General features: G+C 35.7%; 1 protein-coding gene across 8 annotated transcripts in view; it reads left to right on the forward strand.

Moving 5' to 3' along the window:
• PAN3 (poly(A) specific ribonuclease subunit PAN3) overlaps positions 1–14,589 on the forward strand; it is an 85,269-nt gene that overhangs the window by 48,763 nt on the left and 21,917 nt on the right. For 4 of the 8 annotated variants that reach the window (XM_080376404.1, XM_080376403.1, XM_080376398.1 and 1 more), the window contains 6 exons: positions 7,473–7,720; positions 8,285–8,389; positions 9,024–9,081; positions 10,212–10,373; positions 10,534–10,650; positions 10,748–10,858. In XM_080376404.1, coding sequence (XP_080232530.1) covers positions 7,473–7,720; positions 8,285–8,389; positions 9,024–9,081; positions 10,212–10,373; positions 10,534–10,650; positions 10,748–10,858 — 801 coding nt within the window. Of the gene's footprint in view, positions 1–7,472; positions 7,721–8,284; positions 8,390–9,023; positions 9,082–10,211; positions 10,374–10,533; positions 10,651–10,747; positions 10,859–11,522; positions 14,433–14,589 lie in introns of those variants that run through there. The other 4 variants (XM_080376400.1, XM_080376402.1, XM_080376405.1 and 1 more) reach the window with 3 other exon arrangements.

Below are 14,589 nucleotides of genomic sequence, written 5' to 3' on the forward strand. Positions count from 1 at the left end.
GATGAAAAAGAAAAAGTGGAAGACAAGCTTATTCTAAAATAATTTGCCCTGCACAGTAGTGTTGTTATTGATCTGTCATATGTAATCTCACTTTTAAGACCAATTTATGATTATTTCCCATCTTTAAAACTCTTACTGAAATGTGTTCCATGCAGTCATACAATTCTGAGTGACAGAGATTTTTTTCATTCACACTTAAAAAGATCAAGCTCTTTATGCATCTTTTGGACTTCTGATTGTAAAAAAGTTAGCTTAATTCTAGTAACTCTTTTTAAAGAAAATATTTATAAGATAGAACCATCAGCAGATCTGGACACATCGCAGATCCTTTAGCAAGTTTCTGTGTGCACTTAAACCTTTGGCAATTTCTTGTGACTGATAAGAAGGCATTAGGTAGCTGCCAAAGGCAGAGGGGCAAATATTGTAAATGTTTGGGTTTTTAAACCAGTATTGGCAGCTACCATCTGTTAAACTGAACTTCCATCTTTCCTGATGCCAGAGAATATATCTGTGTCAATTTAAGAAGCCAGCACTTAGCTTGTATGTTACAGCTATCAGAACAGGCTGGGAAAGTGGTGCTTCTGCTGACCAAATAAACATGTTGCAGTACTGTGATTTGTACTATGTTGTGCTGTACAGTCTTACTGGAAAACTGTTGTGTTTATATGCTTCTCAGCCTTGTCACCTGGATTGAAAAGTGTATAAAGGATTAAATAGAATATGGTAAAATGATCTGCTTCTGGAAAATGTCCAGTGAGGTCTCAGGGATCCTTCACAGTCTGATTTCCTTACTATCTGTAAGGAATACTTGAAAAGATAAGTAACTGATGGAAGAACTTTGCTCAACAACCTGAACCTTAGAAATATTGATGCCTCATAAGAGCTAACTTCAGGCAGAGTTGGCTTGTTTCCCTGCTCTTCCTGTATAATTAAGAAGGAGAATATAGTTCAAAGTAGGGATCTGGATTGGGTGCTCTGAATTTCTTTAGAAGCTGCTTCTTCTACACTGAGTGCAGAATTCTCTGAACCTAAGTGTCCTGTGTAAATAATACTCAGACGTTTATTTTTATTTAAATGGTTTAGCTGTCAATAGTATACATCCATAAAAACTTCTGTTACCTCAAGACAGGTTAGGAGGTGCTCTTTCTGAAAGACTAGGCTGTTAAATAAGAAAGCACTACTTGTGTGGGGATGTTTCACCATTTAAGTCATACTGTATAACAGAACAAAAAAATTTAGTATCTTCTGAAATTGTAATTAAAAATTCTTGTTGGGCTCTGTTAGCTTTCAATAAGTGGAAACAACATTCAAATGAAACCCATATAAAGAGTTTAATAAGAATTTTCCTTTAAATAAAGAGAAGTCTCCTTCTAGTTAAATGGTATATACTCTCCAATAGAATAACTTTTAGGAAACATGTAAGATTTAAGCATTTGAATGAGATCAAGATTGCTTATATTAGCTCACAGGGTACTGGAAGAAATTAATATTTATGAAATAGTGAAATGTATTAGCAATAATTTGTTAAAAGTTCTACAGGTTAGTTCACACATAACAAAGTAGGTAGATGATGATGATAATCTTTTGATTTCCCTCTTGAGGATGGAAAAATTTAAGTTCTTTCACATATCTAATTCTTGAGATATCCCTAAAGATAGGTGTAAATGAAACTCACTTTTGATATCTAGTATTTCACAGATGACTGGTCACAAAATTGATTGTCCCTGGAAAATATTTGTTCTGCCTGTTTTATCAATAGGACTGCAGAAATACTGGAAAAAATGACAACTGAAACCCGATGTACTTTAATAGTATCCATACCTGATGCATCCATTAGGGCATAGCATGGAAGGAGGTTGCTGCTACTTCTACGTGTATTTACTTAGATAAGTGCATTCTAGCATAATCTCAACACAGTCAGTAGTCATCTCCGTATCCTTTAACAGAAGACAAAAACATAGTGAGATAAAATGCAACTGATACAAATAGCTGGAGAAAAATGTCCTATTGAAGAGCTTTGAACAGATCTCCTTCACCGTCTCCAAACTTTCTTTCCTTATGAGCCCCTGGATAATACCATATTTTTGTTCTTTCCATTCCCTTGCTACCAAACACAGTCTGTTTATCATTTGTATGGGAAATTTAGTGAGTTGTTGACAACCTTCAAATAGTACTTTTGCTAACAAGCTTATCCTAGCCACTTCTGTGTAGTAGTTTCAGAGTAACAGTACCATTAAAATATACACCAAGGTGTATGGAAGAAATTAATAAACGTCGTCGGAGTGATAAGACATCACTGCTGTGTTAAACTTGAGAGAGAACAGATGTATAGCCCCCAGCAGAGAAAATCCTTGCCTGGTTTGGGTTTGCTTAAGCTAGGTTATAGCTAAAGAGCGATGCCTTTGTCAACAATGGAAATTACAGCAGATTGCTGTTGCTTCTGTATTTAGTCCAAGACAGGCTCTGAGCTTATGTAGAATGTTATAGATCCCATTTCTGCTGCCAGTCTGAACATGCAGGCTTAGGAGCCAGGAGCATAAAGGTGATGTGCTTGTGTCCAGTTGACACATTTCCATTGATGATGGCTGTCTCAGGGTTTGTGACTTCAGCTGGAGCACTTTCAGCTGAGGTGGTTTGAGTGGCCTAAGACCCCGAGAGGTTGTTCCAACCTCCTGTATCAAGTATGGTGTAGCATTGTGCGGAGGAAGTTCCACAGTTGTTCCAGAGTGATGCAAGAAAGGGATGAGACAAAGAGGCTGTAAAATTATGTGGTTTTCCTCAAATAAAATTGAGGAGGAACTGATGACTCAAAGTTGTTTAGGGAATTAAGGAGATTTAATTAACTTAGAAATACACAGCTACAATGCTGATGACCTGATAGAAAGCTTATAATAAAAATAAATATTTAATGAATTTAAGGATGCTGCTGTAAGTTCCTGAAATAGTCTGGTTCTGTTATTTGCTTCAATTTGCCATTCCTCAAAATGTACCTAGTAGTCTGGAGTATCTCTAAAGTACAGAACATTAAGGTGATAAAATGTTAAATGTTTAATTTTTGACCTCTGTGTTACAAGCCACAGAGGCATAGGGATATGGTTGTAGATGAATAAATTTGTAAGCAAAACTTAGTTTTTTAAATAAGTGTTTGTTATAGGCCAGCCGATTTGCATATGCATGAGCTTAATGAAATCCTGCTTCAGTAAGTTGTAAACTCTCATTGAATCCAAAAACTATAGGCACTGAGTTTGTAATGAGAGTTCATGTGTGATGCCCTTTCTTTGATCCTGTTTATCTGTATGATTTCACAGATCCAAAATATATCCTAGCATTGAAATAAAATACATTGTATGCCACAAAGCTTTATTAAAGTGTTTATCCCATAAAATATCTTTGAGCACTGTCTCAAATTCATTTCAAATTCTGCCACTTCCTTTTCCTCAGTCACAGTAAAACTTCAAAAATAATGAACAATGCAAGAAATGAAAATATAACGATAGAGAGGGATATGTAAATATAATCACTTTACCTACCTAAAATGAGAATAGCAGCAGGAACTCCAGGTATGTGTAGGCAGCCTGCACAGTTGCAGTGAATGTTGTGAAGACCTTCAAATCCCGCAACCATTTCCATGTTGGTGTGATACCATAACAGCTGCATACCATGACACTGTTTCTTGGATGTAAATAATTGTGAAGTGAAAGAAGCCCTTTCTCGTTGCAGTTTACCTTTCAAGATAGTATTTGACTTCTTCATGAAGGGTGTTAAGATTCACTGAGGCAAGGAATGGAGAGCCACCTTTACTGGTAGATAAGTCTCAGGAAGAACAATTTGAAGCAGGCTTTTTGGTGTTTTAGTTTGGCATTTTCATTTTAATATAGGGGGAATGTTGAACTCTGTCATAGGGAAAGCTGAAAAATGTTTTTTGTCAGGATCACTGGTATGATGCATAAAATATATATTTTTTTATATATATAAACTAATTAGTTTATTCAAACCCTGTTTTTTTTCTCAGGCCTTTAAGTAAGTGTTTATGCTAATTGTGCTATTGGAAACAGCTTGTCTAATTCTGTGAGGGGTAGTTCCATATTCACCCCATTGTTACCATCATATATTCAGTAGTCTTTTTCCATCAGTGTGAGTCAGTAGGAGTATATGTTCACCTTTTAATAAGCCATTTTCCTTTATTTTCTTCTAATTCTATTTTGTTGTGGTTAGATACTAATATTAGTAAGGCTTTAACTGATTAAAATACTAATGAAGTTAGTGAGAACTGCTTGAGTTTGTACACTCGATTACATGCTTAGCTATGCATAATTTTCACTGTATTAAGCTTTTTCTTTATTATGTGATATTGGACTTTTAATATTTATTTAGACTGCAGAATTTAATGTAAGTCTCTCAGAGGAATCTTAGCACCTTCAATATTTGCTGCCTCAGCCTATTGGTACGCACCACAGCACTAGCAGCAAGCTTTTGTAACTTGTAGTATATGGTTCCAGTAATATAAAACCAAACTGTAGTCAGACTTCTTTCATATCTTCAACTTACTATGTATATTGGCAAATGAAAAGTCCGTATGTTCTGTCCAACAGATGATTTTCATTGAACTCTCAATGTCCTTCCAAAATCAGACCTAACTGAGGCTGGAAGGGCATTTGAAAGGATTTGTGTAACTATCTTCTTTCAGTCATGTGTTAACAGCCAAGCAAAGACATTACGAATTTTTGTTTGTAACCGTTCTTAGGAATAATTTTTTTAAAAAGTAAATGTTAAAGTGGAAATTGCTGGAGATTGTGTCAGTAAGAACTCCTAGGGATAGATTTACTTTTTTTTTTCTGAGAAACTTGCAGTAGGTCACAATGTAGTTTCAGTGAGGTTAGTCATCACTTTCATTTTTAAGATAAGATTTACAGTATACTGTATCTTATATGTATAGTTTTTATTTGAAAGTAAAGAAGCTTTTGGTTCATTTTTCTTTAGTGTACATGAGGGCTGCTGGATTTTCCTCATTCCTATGGTTGAGTATTTTACTGAAACACAAGTTTCTTGAAGCCAGTTATTCCTATCTGGGCAGAGATTACATGCTTGCAAGGACTTCAGTTAATACTATGTTTTATTGGAATACAGCGAAAAAGGCATGTTAATAACTTTCCCTAGATGAAGAGAATCCCTTGAAAATCATAGACACAAATCACAGATCTGCTTCAGTTTTATGGCCACTTCAATTAGCCATCCTTTACATCTCAATAGTAATGCATTCTTTCCTTTGAAATTGCTCTTTTCGTCCAGTGGATTAAGAGTGCATTCATCTTCTAGTCTTCTGTTAAAAATGTAACCATCTATACAGTAGCTGTTGAATTATTTGTTACTCACTCGTTCAAGGCAACTTTTAATTTAATGAAAACTTACTTTCTCTTGCAGCATAAGTTGGTGCACAATGCATAACATTTTACTGTCGTACAGTTGATTTGTAAACAGATTTTTAGGAGACTACTTATATTACCATTCAGAAGTACTTTAACAATTGAACATTAAGAAGTGCCTATTATAATTCACATTTTATTGAGTTAATACACTAATCAGCAAGCAGTTATTCCATCATATTGCTTATCTATAAGGTGTGTGTACGCACACATGTACATGTGTTAATACAAGGAAAAGTTCTGGCCAAGAAAAATACAGACTTATTTTTATAATTTTTCATATTCTTATATTCTTAATTGTATATTTTTATAAAAGAAGAATAAATGACTGAAGAGACCCAACTAAAGAGAAAGGAGTAAGATTTACCTATGGTTTGCGTTAAAAAGTCATGCTTATTTTGTTGGAACTATTCACTTTTCAAGAGCAAAAGAAATAATTGTGGTGACTTAGTAGGCATAGTTTTTGAGATGTTAAAGTAGTAAATGGTTGGAGCTAAATGAAAGGTTACAAATATTCTGTAATGTCATTAGGATAATCCAGCCTCAAAATCATTTTTCCCTAACTATTGAGTAAACTGCTAATACTAACATTGTTATTTGTTTCTGTGGCTTGTTTAAAAAAAAAGAAAAAATTAAATGTAGGAGGGATGCGACTACTTTAGGGGCAAGACATGAGCGTAAAAACACTCCTACATTTTACTGATGATGCATGTTGAGAACTCTGCATACGGTAACTCTTGACTGAAGTAGCTAAACAATTTTTTTGTAACTAAAGTGTGTATGAAAAAAAAAAAGTTGTTCTTGCTTTTATTAGTGAGATATTTGCTTAAATAAGTTACCAGAGCTTATAAATAGGAGTAATTTCAGAAAGTATCTGAGTAATAACTAACCAAATTCTTAATTTGAGAAGAATTCTTAGCTGTCAATTAGCATTAGGTATAGAAGTTTTATCTTATATCCTTTTGTAAAAAGAATTCAGTATGACTAATATAATTCTGACTGTTAAAGAGAAAGTACATCCCAGTCTGAATTAAGCAACAATATATTTCAAAGGTGCTTTCCTTGTTGTTAATCTGAACACCTGAATATCTAGGATCTTTTGCTAGTAATAATAGGAGTTTTTTAAAAGGTTTTCTCTTCAGCAGCACTCTGAAAGCTTAGTTTGACACCTAAACTTTTATAAATAAGCATATATGAGAATTCTGCATACTGTAACTCTTGAACTACCTAAACTAGGTTTTGGTGACTAAAAAGTGTGTATGCAAAATGTTGCCCTTATTTTTCCCCTCTGATGTACTTTGTTTAAAAGCTGAGCTTCTCAAGCTTCAGTTGAGCTGTCTTTGTAATATCAAAGGTGAATACTAGTCAATACAATAATTTTAAATAAATCTGAAAATCTCAGCATGAATGTGTAACAGACTTCATATCCTGAGAATTTACTTAGCTTTGCTTATCAAAGAGATTTTTTTGAAGAATGATTTTTTTTTTTGAATATAATAAATACAGGAAAACAGGTAAATTTTCCCCTGAAATCATTAAAAGTAGCATATCGTGTATTGCTTATTTGTGTGCTGTAGTTACTGGAGATCTGTCTATTAATATTCATAGGTGTGGAGTTGGTTCTAGAAAAGGTATACACATAATGAAGTGAGTTACAGCTTAGGAACCATTGACTTCTCATGTAACTTATGTAAACATTCACTTATCATACAGCCATTAATATTTTTTTTTTGCAGTTTAATAAACCCTCTTTTAGACACAGCATTAATTTGATTAGTCTCTGCCTTTCTACTCCTCCTATGTCTTTCACTCCAGTTCTTCATACATAGATCATAAGTTCTGAAGTCTTTTCTCTCTTAAGAGTTTTAGGAAAGTTCTCTCCAGTCTTGCTCTTAATGTTTTACCTCTTAACTCTTCATATAGATGTAGCAATCCTTAAGCGTCTCGCCTGTTCAGAATATTATTGGTAGTTAAGACTGGTTTTGTCAAATTGCTAATTTTTTTTTGATGACAGATTTGATCAACAATATCTTCTTGTATTCCTTTAAGGAATGTCACTGTCAGCAGGATCTTCTCCTCTTCATTCCCCCAAAATAACTCCTCATACATCTCCTGCTCCTCGAAGAAGAAGTCATACTCCTAACCCAGCAAACTATATGGTGCCTACTAGTGCCTCTGCTTCTGTCGCTAATGCTGTTTCTCAGCCTCCATCTACTGGCCAGGTGATCCAGAAGGAAACAGTGGGTGGAACAACATACTTCTATACTGATACAACTCCAGCACCTCTCACGGGAATGGTATGTTTGCTTTTGCTACTGAAGTGTATGGAGTTTCCAAATGCTGAGTTAGTTGATGCTACAGAGATTAATCTTAACACTCTGAAACTCTTAACTTTGTATGAAGATTTGGCCATTTAACTGTTGTAATTGTTCTCCAAAATAACAGTAATTTAAGGGCCAGAGAATTTATGTGTTTTTCATTTACTTCTGTGTAGAATTTTGTTTTTTTTTTTAATACAGCAATCGAAAGAAAACATTTTGTATCTCAGTGGATACATACATCATGACAAAACATCAGAAATCCAGATTGCTTTTTTCTTTATGATAAATAACTCTCACATTTACAGCGGAGGGGAAAAGACAGTTAGAAAAACATAACAACTGTGTACATACGTACAGCTCCCCCTTGCAGTTGTGAGTAGTGAATATCACATAAGGAAACTAATGTATCTGACAGTACATTTGTAATGTATTGTGCTTGAAGACTTTGTAGTTCAGTAGTTGACTAAAAGGGTGACAAAACTGTTTGTTTTCCCTATACTTAAGGATTTTAAACTGCTGCTTAAAATATTTTGTCTTCAGGTATTTCCAAACTACCACATTTACCATCCAGCTGCACCTCATGTTGCTTACATGCAGCCGAAAGCTAATGCACCTTCCTTCTTCATGGCAGATGAGCTCAGGCAGGTAAGATGATAAAGATTTTAAAGGAAAATTGCGTATTTTGGCAAAAACTATAAAACTACTAATAGTAGAAGAGAAATAGCCACTCATCTGTGCAGTCAGTTTTCCCTGTGGAGAATTTAAAAAATCAAGTCCTATAACGGATGGAGTACAGCAGCGGGTGAGGGTGGGTTACAACATATGTTACTTCAATCTAACCTGCATGCCATGATTTACTATTCAGCTAAGTATTCTTACTTTTTGTGTATTGTCATTTACATAGCATTCCTTTAAGCTGTAATCCTATCCAGTTTTAAAGTCTTCCACTGAAATGAAAGTATATGCAGGTGTTAGTTGATGAGCCCTTTGCCGAGTGCTGGCTCGGACTGTTACTTATTTCAGCTTTACTATACTAGGTGCTTCTGTCAGTGCTAGCTCTAGCAAATGTGTCTTCTGCAGCTCCTTCTTTCAAAGATTTGTATATTTTGTCACTAACGTTTTCAAGCTATTGGTCTTCTCCCTTGCCGTGGACATTTGCATCAACTCCTGATTTTAGGACAAGCAGCTGGTACTTCAAAGACAGTGTAGTACTGTTAACTTATCAAAAATGATGAGCTGAATTAAAATGTTCAAAGCTTGACTTTGATTTGTTCTTCAGGAACTGATCAACAGACACTTAATAACTATGGCCCAGATTGATCAGGCTGATATTCCTGGTAAGTAAGTGTTTCTTATAAACTAAACTGTGACCATATTGCTCTGCAACCATACATACTCAACAGTAGTAACAACATCTTACAAAAACCCATCACCTGATGTTAGTTTATCATGAAGCCTTAATCATCAGCCTGGGCTGTGGATAACCAAAGTATTTCAGAGATTTGAAATGTCTTTGTTGTAGCTATTCTCTTTTTCTTCTGTAATTTTCTTGTTTTGAAATCTCTTAATGATTGGGAATACTTAAAATTGCTGAAAAGGAAAAAATATTAAGGTAATAAAGCCTCGTGAAGAACAGTATTGTATTACTTTGAACATACATGCATCCTTTTAAGGAATGCCTAGTATTTTCAAAGGCTGCATATAAACTAGCAAATTTGTTTTGAAGTGAATTGCCTGGTATGTCAAAGAAGGCTTTGTACTAGTTGTCAACCAAGAGAAGCATATACTATTCCCTGTAATGTGGCTTTTGGAGAACTTAGTTGACTGTGTCCAACTTGATTTAAACATCATTTTTTTTGGTTGCAGTATCCTTACTTCCCAAATGTGTGTTTAGTATGGTAATGACACAGTAAAAAAATGCAGTTTAGTTTACTAATCCAGATGAAATACAAGTGTATGTCTTCTTGCAAGGCCAATCTTTTAATCTGATTTGTAAACCTTCAGCACCTCTTTCTCTCTTCTAAACCTGTATATTAAAACATGTAAGATTAAGATTTGCTTTTCTGTGATGAAAATGGGGTTCTTGCAGTGGTATGAAGCCTTTCTGGTAATCGGTGCTTATTTATGAAACTGTGCATGAAAAAAACACCAAAGAAAGGTCATTCAGAAGGAGAAATGTTTAAGGTCGATGAGAAAATGGCAGATGGAACTGCACATCTATTCTGTTGATTTTACTTGGTGTAACTGTTTTTCTGAAGACAGTTACTTTAGCACTGTGGAATCTTTTCCAGGAACCTGTATATTGACATGGAAGCAAAAATAGTGGATTTTAACTTTACATGAACCTCAAAGATGATGCAAGGAATTTATGTATTAATAATGGTCATTTTAATCTTCTCTGCTGCTATAATAACTTTCTCGAAGTCAACTCATGCATAATATGTTTCTGTATATAAACTGATTTCAGCAGTTCCTGCGGAAGTGGACAGCTACCACAGTCTCTTTCCTTTGGAACCACTGCCACCACCCAATCGGATACAGAAAACAAGCAACTTTGGGTACATTACATCATGCTATAAAGCTGTAAATAGTAAAGATGACCTGCCATATTGCCTTCGGAGGATACATGGTGAGAAAAATTGAGTTGTCTTAATAGGGCTAGCATTCCTAAGCGTGCTAGTCATATTTTAATGTCTGGTTGCTTTTCAGTAGTTCCAGAAGAAATGTTAAAGCAAAAAATTCTCCCCCCCAAAATTGCGTTTTAAACCATGGTTTTTGTTCTTTTCTAGGTTTTCGTCTTGTTAACACAAAGTGCATGGTATTGGTTGACATGTGGAAAAAAATTCAGCACTCAAATATAGTAACTTTGCGTGAAGTGTTTACCACTAAAGCGTTTGGAGAACATTGTAAGTGTTTTGATTTCCCCCTCCTGCCAATCGATGTGTTGAGACTTTTTTCTAAATATGCTTGAGTTAGTAATTGTTACATGTTTCTATTTTTAAGCTCTTGTGTTTGCCTATGATTTTCACGCTGGAGGTGAGACTATGATGAGCAGACACTTCAACGACCCTAGTGCTGATGCCTATTTCACAAAACGAAAGTGGGGTAAGGAAGGTACATTATCATACAATATGTCTGTAAACTATTTCCAATTCTTAAGCAGAATATAGCTGGTCAGAAATAGTTGTTCAGAAATAGTTGTTCAACTTAATTTTTTAGCTAATTGGTTCTGTCATATCATAAGCTGACTGGGATCAGAGAACTCTTCTTCATTTTCTATTTTAAAATTTCTGAATATATATATATCTTCTTAAAAAAACCAAAAGTGTAAGTAGAGTTAAAAGTTAAGGTAAAACTCTAACAATGAACAACTTACTTTTCTGGTCACACTTGACTTATGACTAGATTGCAAAACTGACATCAGTTTGTAAGGGCATTACAGTTCTTTGATAGGGAAATAAATTTGAACGGGAGTGGGAGTCAAGAACTCTGGGGTCCTATTGCAGGTCTGTCACCGGGTGATACCTGACACTTACTGGAGGTATTTCCAAAGTTGTAAAAGACACATACTGTATTGATCTGATGCTTGCTGTTCAGGTGCACTCCACCTACAAATTCTTTTTTTCCTCATAAAGTATTATGAGGACTAACTAGACAGTGTGTTATTTAATGTTTTGAAATGTGAAGTACAAGTTAAGAAATGGATTGAAAAATCCCTGTAACGTATTTTTCAGACACAAACTTCACATCATAGGTCTGATTTATTTTTTTTTTTCAGATCTATACTATGGCTTCAAAGGAGTCTCTAAAGCTACATCTGCATTCATAAATAAAATCTGTCGCAGCACGGTCTGTGGCTCCACAGGTCACTCAGCAGAGCTCATATCTATATGGTTAAAGCCTCTTACTCTCCAAAACAGTATGCTGCCAATCATACTGTCTCTTAAGACCAGTTCGTGACCCATGCAGTCCCACATACTGCGTCCAGGTGTTGTCTGGAACACAACAGGCCAAAGCTGTTTAGTAAAGCCCAGTGCCATGCTGAGGAAGAGAGATGGTCACAGCTGAATGGAATCACAGAAAGACTTGGGGTGGGAAGATACCCTTGGAACTCATTTGGCCCAACTTCCTGCTTGATGTTGGACCAACCCTGAAATTAGATCCAGCCGTAGGGATGACCAGAAGACTATGACCTGGCCTTGCTTGTTTTATTAGCCTAGATGTTCCCTGAATATCTTTAGGCTGGCAAGTGTATGAAGAGAAGCAGAAGCTAAAGTTTCTTATTTCTTCTGCCTTTTGAAATTGGAACCTTTAGCTGTGAATTCATTCTGTTTCAAAGGTTGACATGGAAAACTTTACTTGGCTGTCTGGTAGTTCTGATAGAGTATAATGGATTGATGGTGTGTGAATACATTCAGATGCTTGTAGATCCCTTATGTACTAAATAATTCCCACTGGCTTTGCACTGAGCTGACCAGTGTAAGTGAGGTTTGAACTTGAGTTCCACCATTGGTTTTGGTGGTAATATCTCAGAGGAAGCTCTATTTTGACTCATCATACCCTGTGGCAAGTTAAAGAACACGATTACAAATTCAGTGAGCCTGATGTGAAACTAATTTGGCAGGATAAACTTGGAACACCTACTGCCAGGTTAATAACTGTTATGTGCAGGACTAGACTTCTGAGTGTCTCCCTCCCACCCATGGTTTTCAATTTCCATGTAAATCAGTCCTTGTTGTGTTTTTGTACCTCTCTAGAGTATTATAGAAGAATGATGTCTGTTCTAGATAAAATAATAGAAGTTATAATAAGATTTTTGGGGACACATTCTTTTGTTACAATGGAAAAGAATTTTTTGCTTCCAGAAAGGGCAGTCATGTCTCCTTAATCTATCAAAGTTCTTTGAAGAAAGATCCAGTAGATAAGATCTCAGGTTTTCAATGAAGTTTGTCAGTCTCTAAAAGAGTCTAAGTGACCATAAGAAAAAAAGAGAAAGTCCTCAAGTTAATAACTGGTTAGAAGAAGATAAGAAACAGTGAACAGTTGATTTTTACTGTGAAGGGAGATCACTGATGGGGTCTCCCAAGAATATGTGCTGGGAGTTGTATTTCTTAACACATTCACTTGTTTGCACTGAAGATAAATAAGTCTGGCAAAGTTTGCTGATAATACCAAATTATTTGGATTGTTAAAAACAAAGGCCATTTGTGATGGATTGCAGAAGGATCTTACAAGACTGGGACTCTTGGCAATAATCTAGCAGGTGATGTAATATAAACTGCTGTGATCAAGGGAAAATGTTAACTCTAGCTTTAAGCATAAAATGATGGCTTCTGTGGCTTTTCCCACTCAATAATAGATCTGGGGCTAAAGTTCAGTAGATTAAGGAAAATATTGTCCTCTTGCTGAATTTTTATACCTTGTGTTTTTATACCTCTCTAGAGTATTATAGAAGAATGTATGTCTTTTCAGGATGAAATAATAGAAGGTATAATAAAATTTTTGGGGACACATTCTTTTGCCACACTGGAAAAGAATTTTTTGCTTCTAGAAAGGGCAGTCATGTCCTTAAAAAAAAAAAAAAAAAGTCATTCCGGTAAATAGGACATGCATTGTTGGAGATAATTAAGAAAAGAATAAACAGTGAAATGGAGGATACTGTATTCAAGTTGTGGGAGCATCATAGACTCATGTCTATAGTTGTGGTCCTCCTTACACCTTGAAGGGTGTAGAGCAACAGCAAAGAAGTTGAGAAGAGGTGACAGGGATGGATGATCAAAGGCATGGAACAGCTTCTGTGTAAGAACAGTGAAGTGAAATAGTACTTTTCATGCTCTTAAAGATAGACAGGAATATGATGAGGTTAAAAATGATTTGAATATGGTAGATGTCTCAAAAATCATCAGAGATAAAGACAAAAGGAATAAGCATCAGTAGTTTGCTATTTCTTCCAGTCTAAAACTAGTGACTGACAAATGAAACTAGCCAGGTAGCAAATGAAAAACCTGTGTAAAGATAATTAAGCCATGGAACTTTGTCAGAGGTTATCCTGGACATTTGCCTGGGTTCAAGGGGAAAGTGGGCTTACTCATGGCAAAGAAACACTTGGACTGCTAACTGCAAAGAGACTATCTCTAGCTCAAGAGTTCTCTGAGCTGGAAATCATTGGAGGCTAGTAGAATGTTCTATTTGTTTATGTTCATATGCTCAGGTATCCGTTGCAGGCTGCTTTTCTGACTTTAGCGTATGTGTCCTTGAAACAGACTACTGGGCTATCTGGACCATTTATTTGACCTACTACAGCTTCTTTCTGTAGGCAGAGATGGTCTTTGAAATTGGAAACAACATCAATTTCTGTTGAGCCAAATCAAAGTATTTAATTAAAATGAACTGTTGCAGCAGAACTTAGAGGGATATGTAAGGGAGATAACACTCTCCTGCCTGTGGCACTTCTCATTACCTGCTCTTCCAGTCTTTTTATGAGATAAATTAGAAAAAAAGTCACCAGAAATCCCCAAATTTTGCCAAATCTTTCTGCACATCTTTGCTTTGGCCTTTCTTTTTTGGTAACTGCTGCTTTCTAGACTGGTCTTCAGTAGAAAGAGCAATTTAAGAGAGAAAATAAGATTGCATACCTATAACTTGATTTCTCAGAATTGCCTGCCTTCACGGATCCTTTCTCCATCCCCTCACAGAGTTTCTTGGCCGTCTGCCTGCCTAGAGGAGACTCCCAAGAGAAGCAGGGGAATGGATGGAAGTTGGGTACTCTGCAGCATGAGGCCCAGATTAGTACAATTGCTTTTAAAGGTTTTAGGAGGCACAACACTGTGAACCTGATCAGTGAA

The sequence above is a fragment of the Falco punctatus genome, assembly GCF_963210335.1.
Source record: "Falco punctatus genome assembly, chromosome: 2".
Taxonomy (NCBI): domain Eukaryota; kingdom Metazoa; phylum Chordata; class Aves; order Falconiformes; family Falconidae; genus Falco; species Falco punctatus.